Below are 10109 nucleotides of genomic sequence, written 5' to 3'. Positions count from 1 at the left end.
TGCTGCATTCTTACACCCTTACAACATGTAGCTTACTTAATAGTTCACTCCTCTTTAGATGTCTGGTGTTATGTTTAGTAAATTATGTAGCAAATTATGGTTGCTAAAGGTAAAACTTGCATTTATTTATATATTAGCATTTACAGAACAAAAAAAAAAAGCAAACATTAGAATACTGTTCAGTTTTACAGGAGAATTTCCTCTTAGGTTAATAACAAGTTCAACTTCATTGTATTAATTTACTTAGGAGAAAAGGAAAGATATTTTCATTTACACAGAACTATACCTGGATAAATAAGACACTGTTTTTATCACCCTGGGTTCAGTTACCAGTACAAAGAAAGAGCTTGCCAGAGGATAAGGTAAGAACTTGATAACAACATTGTTGGACATTTTGGCAATGTTTGATTTTTTTCTTAGTCTCAAGCACCATCTTCATGTGGGCTAGAACTTTAAATACAAATCCACTCCTTAGTAGTGAAATGACAAAAAACATTTAATACAAGCCATGTTACTTACAAGGCAAGTGAAAACCAGCTTATTCTGAACAGACAAGGAAGCAGAGCAGGAACTGGTCCCTTGGTCACACACTTCCCTGTTTCAGCCTGAGTTTGGAATTCCTGAAATTTTCTTCTGCTGAAGGCCTGAGGTAGCCCTGTGCTCCAGCTAATTCAGACCTTTGAGCAGATGTGTGCAGCACTGTTTGGATAGTGGCAGCTCTAAGTGCTAATGTAGAAATGGCAGATTCCCAATAAAATCAATGATCTGATTAGTAGAGTAGCTAATGAAAACATTAGACACGTTTGCTGAATGTGTTTTCTTCCGCATGTAGGAACCTAAACCAATTTAACTTATAAGAGAAATAGCTCCATGGTAAAGACTGAAATGGTTCCATGCCAGTTTCATGTAATAGCCTACATGGAGAACATTCCCCAGGAACTTTTTTTACCTCTGGCCTCTGAAAATAAGATATCTAAAAAAAAAAAAAATTAAAACAGCATGCAATAGAACTGACTTTGAAGGTGTAAGAAGTGAGGTCAATCTGTTAAAATGTGTCAAGAACATTACACTGTAATCCAAAGGACTAAGTAGGTTATACAATTTCATAGTAATACCTAAAAAGCATCTTGTACTATTGTTTTAGGGAAAAAATTTCCTTGTATCATGTGGTTTTTTTTATTCTGACCAAATTAACAATGTTTGACCTTCTAGATGAGGCTGTGCAATGTGTTAATTCCTTTTTAGCATTTTCATTCCTCAGAACAATGTCTTTCCCTTTGAACTAAAGGAGTTGTGCCAGCTTTTTGAATTTCAAAGTGCATTTGAGCCTGTAATTCAATAATTTATTTCCTTCTCAGAGTATCTGGGAAGTGGGAGATCGTGTCACCTGCCCACCCTTGTTCAACAGCACAGTGAAGGCATCACTTCCTTGATGACCGTTTGGCAGGAAAAGATGGTGTAATTCCATTGCTTGAGTATTGCCCTGGGGTGTAATGGTTATGCCTAACCATCATGTGCAGGTCTCAAGCTGATACAGAAGCAATGCCTCTAAGGAAGAGTTTTGGTGGGTGTCACATCCTGTCCATCCTTTCTGTCCTTGTCCTCCCACCAAGAATGAGAATAATTCTTGTAATTGAAAACTATGAGAATTCTTTTACTATGTATTTTACACAGTTTTTATTTTACCAAAAGCGTCTTGGGCAGAGCTGATGTTATATTGATGCAGTTAATTGCACATTTCCACCTAAATGAACAGTGACAGGGGAAGAGAATGAGGCCTGGAAAATAAAATTTACGTGACTTGTCAAAGTTACATGCCTAAAGCTGCCAGTGCTGTTATTTCCATTTCCATACCTGTGTCACTGCTCTTCTAAGGCAAGGCAGCAGCAGTGGTCAGAAGGTATTTTTTTCTTCAGGGTTCAGTGGTTATCCCAACTTTATGATGACTGTTTTAGCTGCAGCTCAGCCCTAAATGATTTCCTGGCTGTCAGACAAGATCAGTGGTTGATTACTGTCTAGAAGGAATTTCATGCATGAATTGCATGACACCAGTTTACATGGAAGTGTCTTTGGTGTTAGCAGTGAGAAACATCAAGACTTTAGTTAGCTCAAGGAAATGATTCACTTCAACTTTTATAAAAAATACAGTACAACTCATATAATGACCTTTAGAGAAAAGCATTGAAGGTGAACCATACTATGAATACTTTGAATGGTAACAAACTATGTGGTACAGCTGTTAAATGTCACCATAGCTTCCTCTGAAACCCATCATTAGAGTTGGAACTGTAAAGTTGGAGAGTAAAGTTGGATATCTGAAGAAAATCACTTGTTCAATTGCTTGACCTTTGGCTTATGATGATGAGCAGGTTTCTAGCTTTTCCTGAAGAAACCTTATGCTAAAGGAAAAAACCCCAAATATGTAAAAGTTACTGGATTGAACAAAGTCTTTACTAACACATGGTACTTAAGTTAAAGCTTGAAACACTAATACTCAAACAGAGAAAAACATTGAAACAGTATTTACAGATTAGCAGAATTATTTAATTTGTTGAGACCAACAGGACAAATGCTAAACAGGTATTTCTGTAATCTGATTTCTACACACAAGCAGCCTTCATTTCTTCATAAAAGCATTAAAGAGTCTACTTGCAAGCAGTTTATAGACATGAAGAGTCACCTTCACTGTGGACGTAAATTATCAACAAATTAACAGTCTTTGTATTATCTCCTACACCATACTTACTTTTCTTGTAGGGTAGCCTGGAAAAGCTTTCCCTGCTCTTGCTACAGGAAGGGCTATGCCATAATTAACTTTCAAACATCTGTGTGCACTCTGCTTGCATGTTTTATTTGAGGCATTACACTGCAACTGAAGTAATAAAGTTCTTACTAGTGGCTAGGTAAGTGTCCTTGTGACAGGACCTGTTATACTGCTAACCTCTAACTGGGGCTTTTCTCACCCACAGAATGTTCTGAAGAATCACAAGCAACCTCCATAGATTTCCCACCTACCCATAGCTAGGCAGGTACCTATCCTACCCTTATGTCTTCTACCCATATATCTAAGTGGAGGAACAAGGGGAAATTTTCTAAGGATAGCTGAATAATTTGTGCCATGAAGCTTCACCATTGTGGTTTGGCTGTGCAGAGCAGATACCAAGAGTTTTTAGTAAATGGAAAAATGTTCCTCAGATTAAAGATCCTTTGACTAACATAAGCAGAAGAAAAATCCTTCAGTTGGTAGAAAATATTTATTGTAAAGCATTCAGCTCAAATACATGCAATCAAATCTCTTTGACTGTAGAAAGTAAGAATGTTCTGAGACATACTTAAAGCCAAGTTGTAGCCAACATAGGATTTTCATAGTTAAATTTGAACCTCCTAGTAGACATTTTAAGTACTGACACCACTAATAAGTGGTATGTACAGTGCCCTAGAAAGGCTTAAAAGAAAGCATAATGTTGTTACCTAGAAATGGCACCCTCAACTTGTACATTATGAGAGGTTTAAGTAAATTTAATGGTGAAAGAGTCAATCACAAGTTTAAATATATTACAAATTTACTTACTGTATGAGCACTGTTAACAGTGTTGTTTCTATGTCTGTGTTCCTCATTATTAGCCAAGATTTCGCAAGTCTTAGGTAAAATACTTTGAAGTGGTTCTCCAGTTGAGTTCCCTAAATGCTTTCCCATGCCCTTGATTCCTGTCCCCAAGCTACTGAAAAAGTCAGGGAAACTCAGCCAGCTATCAGCATGAGCTAACCAGCAGTGTAACAATGTCGTGGCCCTGCTGTGCAGCCCAAGCTACTGTAAGAATCAGTAGTATTTTCTAAGACTAATCTGAAGCTGAACCTGTTTTAATAGGTACAGAGCAGTCATCTTAAACAGGTCTGATCAAGGGTGGAGCCAGGCTATCCAATTACCCTGCTGAAGCCGAAACTCAGCATGTGGTATTTCCAGAAATGCTGACACTCTCATCCTCCAGTTCCAGCAGCCAGGACAACTTTTTCCCCTACTCTATAGAATCTCTTGAACAGGATTTTTCACCTGATGAACTATCAAAACACCAATATCCTGTAGTCTAAGAGGAAAAGTATGGCAGAATTAGCAAGGTAAAATACCTTCATCCTCAGGTGAATTTAGCTAACCCTGAGGAAAGTTAATATAAATGCTAATGCTTAAAAAGGCAAGGTGTGTCACCAGCTATATTGGGATTCACAAATTACTTAATCTTCTTGAGAACTGAATTAAGAATGCACCTAGTTACAATTATTGCATTTCTCTTTGGCTTTCAAATCTACATCTTGTTTATCCTCAGGAACAGACATGCTATTTTGGGGAAATCAGTGCCTCCTTTTCAGCAAGTAAGATGCTAGGTCTAGGCTTCTAAACTTGCAACTCAGCTAAGAACTTCTGACCTTGAGGGCTACTGTGGTTCTGACTACAACCCTGTTGACTTGAAATCCAAAATCCATAGCACTCTGCAAAAAAAGTTCTCCTCATAAATGGCAGAGTTGTGCACAGACATGAAACCAAGAACCCATGCAAAATATGGCTGCAATTCAATTTGTTTTTAAAATTAATTCAAAGTTGCATACTGAGGTTGGCCAAGACACTAATAAATCAGTTGACAGAGGTCTTCATGGCATTTTTTTACCAGCCAGAATGATGAAGGAAATTACCTTACAGTACCAGTGGCAGTTTCTCCTCATTCCCAGGCAAGGGTACTCTGTTAAGCATGCATACTGAGAGCAGTATCAAGGAAGTACATGTCAATGTATAGTCTTCAGCTTTTATCCTTTATTACGTACACAGCAAAGAAGGCAGCATTAGACACACGCACAGTGTGTTACACCCACTCCATCCACGGCACACGCACACGCACACACACAGCCTTAAAAAAGTGTTGGTGATAAGGAACATATTATAAAGGTTGTGATCTTTATCTCTAAGCCCCTGAGCTTCTTCTTATGGTTAGGTGAAAAGGCAACAAACAAGTCTTTCCTTGCTCTATAAGTGCTTTGTGCAACGATGTCCATAGAGGTCATAAGTCTTTTTGGGAGGAGTGAATGTCTTACTCCCATATTCACAGTCTCCTATCGCTGTTTTTGCAACACATAGTTTCCAGTTATGTTCAGTTGTCATAGGCGGCTAATATAGCTCTTGCTCCTGTGATTAAAGTTAGGAAAAGTTCTGCAGATCACAAATGAAATGCAGGCCCCTTTTTCTCTCAAGAGATGTCATCTTGGTGACACTGCAGGACTAGAGAAGTTACCAGAATTTCGTGGGGACTGAAGAGGCACAGATGAAGAACTGGGAGACAGTTTTCTTGGGCTGCATAGATCACCATTGTGCAACTTCCACAAAAGTTCTTCATTTTCCATTGACAGGCGTTTGTTTACTTTTGATTCTTTCTCTAGTGACTCCTGTAAAACAGCTTGCTCTGTAGAAAGTTGCCTGCAAATGGAAGATTTACATCAGAACACATAACCCAACTTGGAGGCTGCAGTATTAAAACTTAAAGAAAGGTTTGAAAGTGCATGAGCCTTTGCTTGGCTCACAACTGAATTCCAGCTTTAATAGGAGGACTGAGCATGTTCTCATCCTAGCTATATTTAAACTGGTAGCTTGCAGAAAGCAGGAGAAAGTCCCAGTAAGAAACATCCCCAAGGACCAGAAAAAGCATCAGAAAAGTGAGGCTTAAAACAACACATGCTTTTAAACAGCTGTGCTGGAGCCTTTGGGTCTTGTTGCAGGCTCAGCTCAACATGGAAGCTACAGATTTCTTCACACCAGAAGAGTCTGGCCATCCATTTAAGCAACCGCTAGGAGGAGCTCAGACCCGTTTTATTCATGTTAAATATTACTGTTATTGCTAAATAAACCACACTGATCTAAACTGGGGAAAAATCACTCACTGAAGTGGTTATAAGTATGACCTAAGTCTAGCTTACAAGCCAGTAGTACTTAAAAAGGTCAGTGTTTGTATGATGGTATTTCTGAGTTGCTTTTTCTTCCCTAAAATACTGGAGTACTAAGAACATACTAAACCTTTATCCCATTTCAAAATGTTCCTGCTTGTTAACTGTACAAAGGAATGCACATTTGTAGAGATACAAGTGGGGAATGGATATGTTCTTTCACAGAGTACTAAAAAATTGCATTCACCAATACTTCAAGAGAATTTTCTTTCTTGTCACAGGAACCCCTTCCCCCTGATTAAAGGCATCTAAATGTCCACAAATGTTTTTCACCTTGAAAGCTCCATGTGCTTGTCCATCCGAGCTTTTAATTCTTCATTTTCTTGCTGAACCTTCTTTAATTTATCCATTAAGATTGTGTTGTTCTCCACCTTGGAAAGAAGGACACAATTTGAAATAAAACCCATACGTGCACTCATCAAGATTCTAACTGAGCTATCAGAGATGCTGGCAATCTAGAGTTTGCAGAGCTTGTTACAGTACACACAAAAACATCCTACTTAGCTTATCCTTGCATAACACTGGCACTTGGCCACTTGTGCTGATTAGATGCCAACAAGGACGATTGCTGTTAACCACACATTCCAGTAATTTCTGCCAGTGATGGGCAGTTTTAGACACTGTAATACCTTTCTAGACAGAAGACTGTCTAGAAATAACACAACAAATTCAAGAGTTCCCCTAATAAACAGCTTTCCCTCTTGCTCTTCTGATTCCACATCACTGCTGGAAAACATTATCAAAAATAAAAGGAAAAACTGATGAAGTGGTTGCATGGTCCAAGGCCTTTTACACTGAGGCCAATGTCTGTTGGAAAAGATGAAGGTTTGCGAGCAATTTGCCAGTAACAGCAGACTAGAGTAACATACAGTGCTGCACAATAGTGAACAACTGACATCAATGTGTTCCTTTGCATCCAAACCTCTTTCTATACTTCCTCATTAAAGTCTTGCTTAAGCAAGTATTACAACAGTGCTCAAAGGCCCCACCCAGGAGAAGGACCCTGTCCTGTCACAAATAACAGCATGCTAAGGGATTACAAGTCCTGCCTCTGAAATTGAATTTTCATGTGGAATTACACACAGGTCAAAGAGCCAGTAACACAGCTAAACAAACAGCTTAACAGGTAAAATGACTGGCCTGAGCTAATCAAGACTTACTCCATTTCATGTTTGATCCCTTCTTGTTAAATTAGGATCATTTCCTTCCTAATGTTTTCCTGACACTGCAATCTATCTTCCATACCACTTGAGCAATGTAGCAGGTAAGGATTTTGCTCTTTAGGGGAAGAGGCTCCCAGATAACTGTACTGACATAGCAATAGTTTGTGCAAACCAGTAGTTGTCTTAAGACCTTAAAAGGTCATTTAGAGCATCGGGTCATTTTTTTTTTGCCTCTTGACATACATCCCAAAACTGTACCTGCAATGTGAGCATGTCCCATCATGAATTCCTGTTTCCTTTTAAACAAAAACTATTAATTCTTGCATGTAAGTCCATCCAGCCCAAGCTCATTATAGGAACACAAGTCAGAGACACAGCCCCAGCATGCCAGACCCAAGGAATGCTCACCAGCTTTTCCATCTTCATTAGCTTTATGTCCTGCTGATGGAGTTTCTCATTCTTGATCTCCAGCACTGCTTTCAAACTTTCCAGCTCCTGTTCCAGGTACATAATCTGTGGGTTTTTCTGAAAGATTGCCAGAGAGTTTGCTTAGTACCCTGAATTTAGGAATAATTTAGATGTTTCTCTGCTATTCTGAAAAAACAAGGAAATAATTACAGTAACAAGTTACTTGTTCTAAGTGAACTCAAGTCAAACACGAGAATAAATAACAAGATCTGATATCACTTTCTCCTTGTTTTTTGTTTGTCCTTCAGGGTAGGTGGACAGTTGCAGTTGCTTCATCAGAAGTTGTTCAGAAAACACTTAATGCACAGACATGAAAAAGCCTTGTGAATCAAAGGAAGGCATGAATGCTGTCACAGCAAAACTTGTTTCACAGGAGTGCCCAAAGGCCTTAAGGCTAGGAGTTCCAAAATTTATTTCATATTACTCATAACCCATCCCAAGAGATAATTAGAGTAAACATTTCAAGAGTTTTCAGGCACTGGAATACTTCAAAAAAGCACTAGAAGTTTAAGTTCTGAACTTGACTGTAGCTTATCTTCCCTGGTTTGAGTCTGAAAGTAGCTGGCTCATAAGCAGAAATTGAAAGTTTTCAGCTTTACATTCTTCTGAAGCCTGAAAATGCACCTATACATAAAAATTTTGCACTGGTACACATCCATAACTTATCTACAATATAGCAAGTTAGGACTTTTTTATTTTTCCTTTTTGTATTGTTTTCTGGGAGGTGGAAGGGAGATCAGGAGGAGGCCGCAGCAGGGTAAGATGTGGCTGCCTCAAGGACCTGTTTTCCAGAGTAAGAAACCATTCAAACACTGCAGAGTAAAACAGATTGTCTGCATTTCAAGGCAGTCACAGCCAAAAAAAGGGAAAATAGAGCAAGCCTGAGTCCATTTCCAGATAGTGAGAATGGAACATGAGCTGAACTCAATCAATGATTAAGCATGTTGTGTAACTAAGTTTATCTTCAAAATCAAACAAAACTTGTTTTAGTGCATTTGGGTAAGAACACAGGTGCACTGCACTGAGTAACAGCTTCACTGCCACACCAGAAACCTCGGACAGGAGGGCAATGCCTGCAGCCTTGTGGGGTGTGGTCCCAGAAGCACAGGGCCAGCACATGTCACAGGTAATAGGGGCTCCATCACCTAGTTCATTCTCCTGCTTGTTTTTAAGGCCTGTTGCAGTAGTGGTTCTTGTTTAACTTTTGAGAAGTCAGTGTGAGGGTGAAGCATGCTGTGCTGCATCAGTGAAGGCAGCAGACAATCTGTTCCTGTTTTGTGACTTTAACATGGAATCTAGGAGCTAACAAGGAAAGCAATCCTGAAAAGTTGAAATGTTACAGTATGTTCAATATTCACTTTATTTTCTTTCCCTCAAGTCCAATGGTCTTAAAACGTGTTTTTAAAGTCAAGTCTGAGCCCCCACATTAGCTACTCAGAGAAGAACACACAGGCAAATAAAAAGACTGAAAGGCCTACATTTTTTTAGCAAAAAAACTGGGAATATCAAGTGACACTATCTAAATGATACCAGAGGGGTGGAAATACATCTCTCTCTTCAAAGGGCTATTCCAATACTGCAGAATTTGTGCTTAGTACAGAAGAGTATGCTGAGTCAAACTGGTGCTTTTCCAAAGACAAGTCTCAAGCTCATCATGCATCTTAGGCTGCCAGGAAAGCACAAAGCACATTTGCAGCTATGTAAAGGCACTTGACTATTGCTCCTTTAATTTAGGCAACATCTGAGCGTGCCTGTGGAATTACAGCTCAAACTCAACATATTGTGGTTGCAGATTCTTCTTGTGGCAGCTTGGCCCTGCTACTAGAATAAGCAATAAGAGAAAACAATACAGAACAAATTCCGGTGAAAACTAGGGCAACTTCCACTAGAGGCATCCTAAGTGAGTCTTTAACATGGAATTTCTCTTTGTGGAATAAACAATACTACTGGTACTCCACTTACTTCTGGGTAACCAGAAAGATAAGCATGTTTGTGTCTAAGGCCCACCACCCACTGCATAAAAACAACTCTCAGAACACATTTCTCTCCCAGGAGCATCAGAGGCAACAGCAGCCTTGGGAGGAAAGGCAGGACAAAATCAAAGTTTCTTTGAAGGATAAATCAGCAAAAAGTAAGAATCGACATTTGAATAAATGCATTAGAAATGAGCTTTGCAGTAGTGATGCAAGCCCACACTGATCATAGCACTGGTACAACAGTTACTGACTGTGCACAAAAATGCTGTGGTACAACTCCTGTACACACATGGGTCTTCAGTTAGCTTAGGTAGGCTATTATTTACACCTCTGACTTAGATACTCAACAGCTTTATAGAATTATAATGGTAAAGTTAATACACAGCATCACAGTGCTTGGGAAGAACATCTGGCTGATGAGCCATTTACAAAAAAATATTACTAAGTATGGGACCCCTATCAGGCTTCATTGCAAATTTTTTGCATTATGCAATAAAATAAACCCAGGCAAGATCTG

General features: G+C 39.1%; 1 protein-coding gene across 5 annotated transcripts in view; it reads right to left on the bottom strand.

Annotated features, from left to right (window-relative positions):
- Nucleotides 1-104: 104 nt before the first annotated feature.
- Nucleotides 105-10109, bottom strand: part of MTUS1 (microtubule associated scaffold protein 1) — a 121887-nt gene continuing 111882 nt past the window's right edge. For all 5 annotated transcript variants that reach the window (XM_071432282.1, XM_071432281.1, XM_071432283.1 and 2 more), the window contains 3 exons: nucleotides 7557-7673; nucleotides 6259-6356; nucleotides 105-5461 (listed from right to left, as the gene is read on the bottom strand). In XM_071432282.1, the coding sequence (XP_071288383.1) occupies nucleotides 5245-5461; nucleotides 6259-6356; nucleotides 7557-7673 (432 nt within the window). In that variant the 3' untranslated portion in view covers nucleotides 105-5244. The remainder of the gene's footprint in view (nucleotides 5462-6258; nucleotides 6357-7556; nucleotides 7674-10109) is intronic.

The sequence above is a fragment of the Agelaius tricolor genome, unplaced genomic scaffold (genome assembly GCF_023055355.1).
Source record: "Agelaius tricolor isolate 1412-34295 unplaced genomic scaffold, bAgeTri1.0.p SCAF_8, whole genome shotgun sequence".
Lineage (NCBI taxonomy): Eukaryota > Metazoa > Chordata > Aves > Passeriformes > Icteridae > Agelaius > Agelaius tricolor.
The sequence above is the reverse complement of the archived record's forward strand: the minus strand, read 5'-3'. Positions and strand labels throughout refer to the sequence as shown.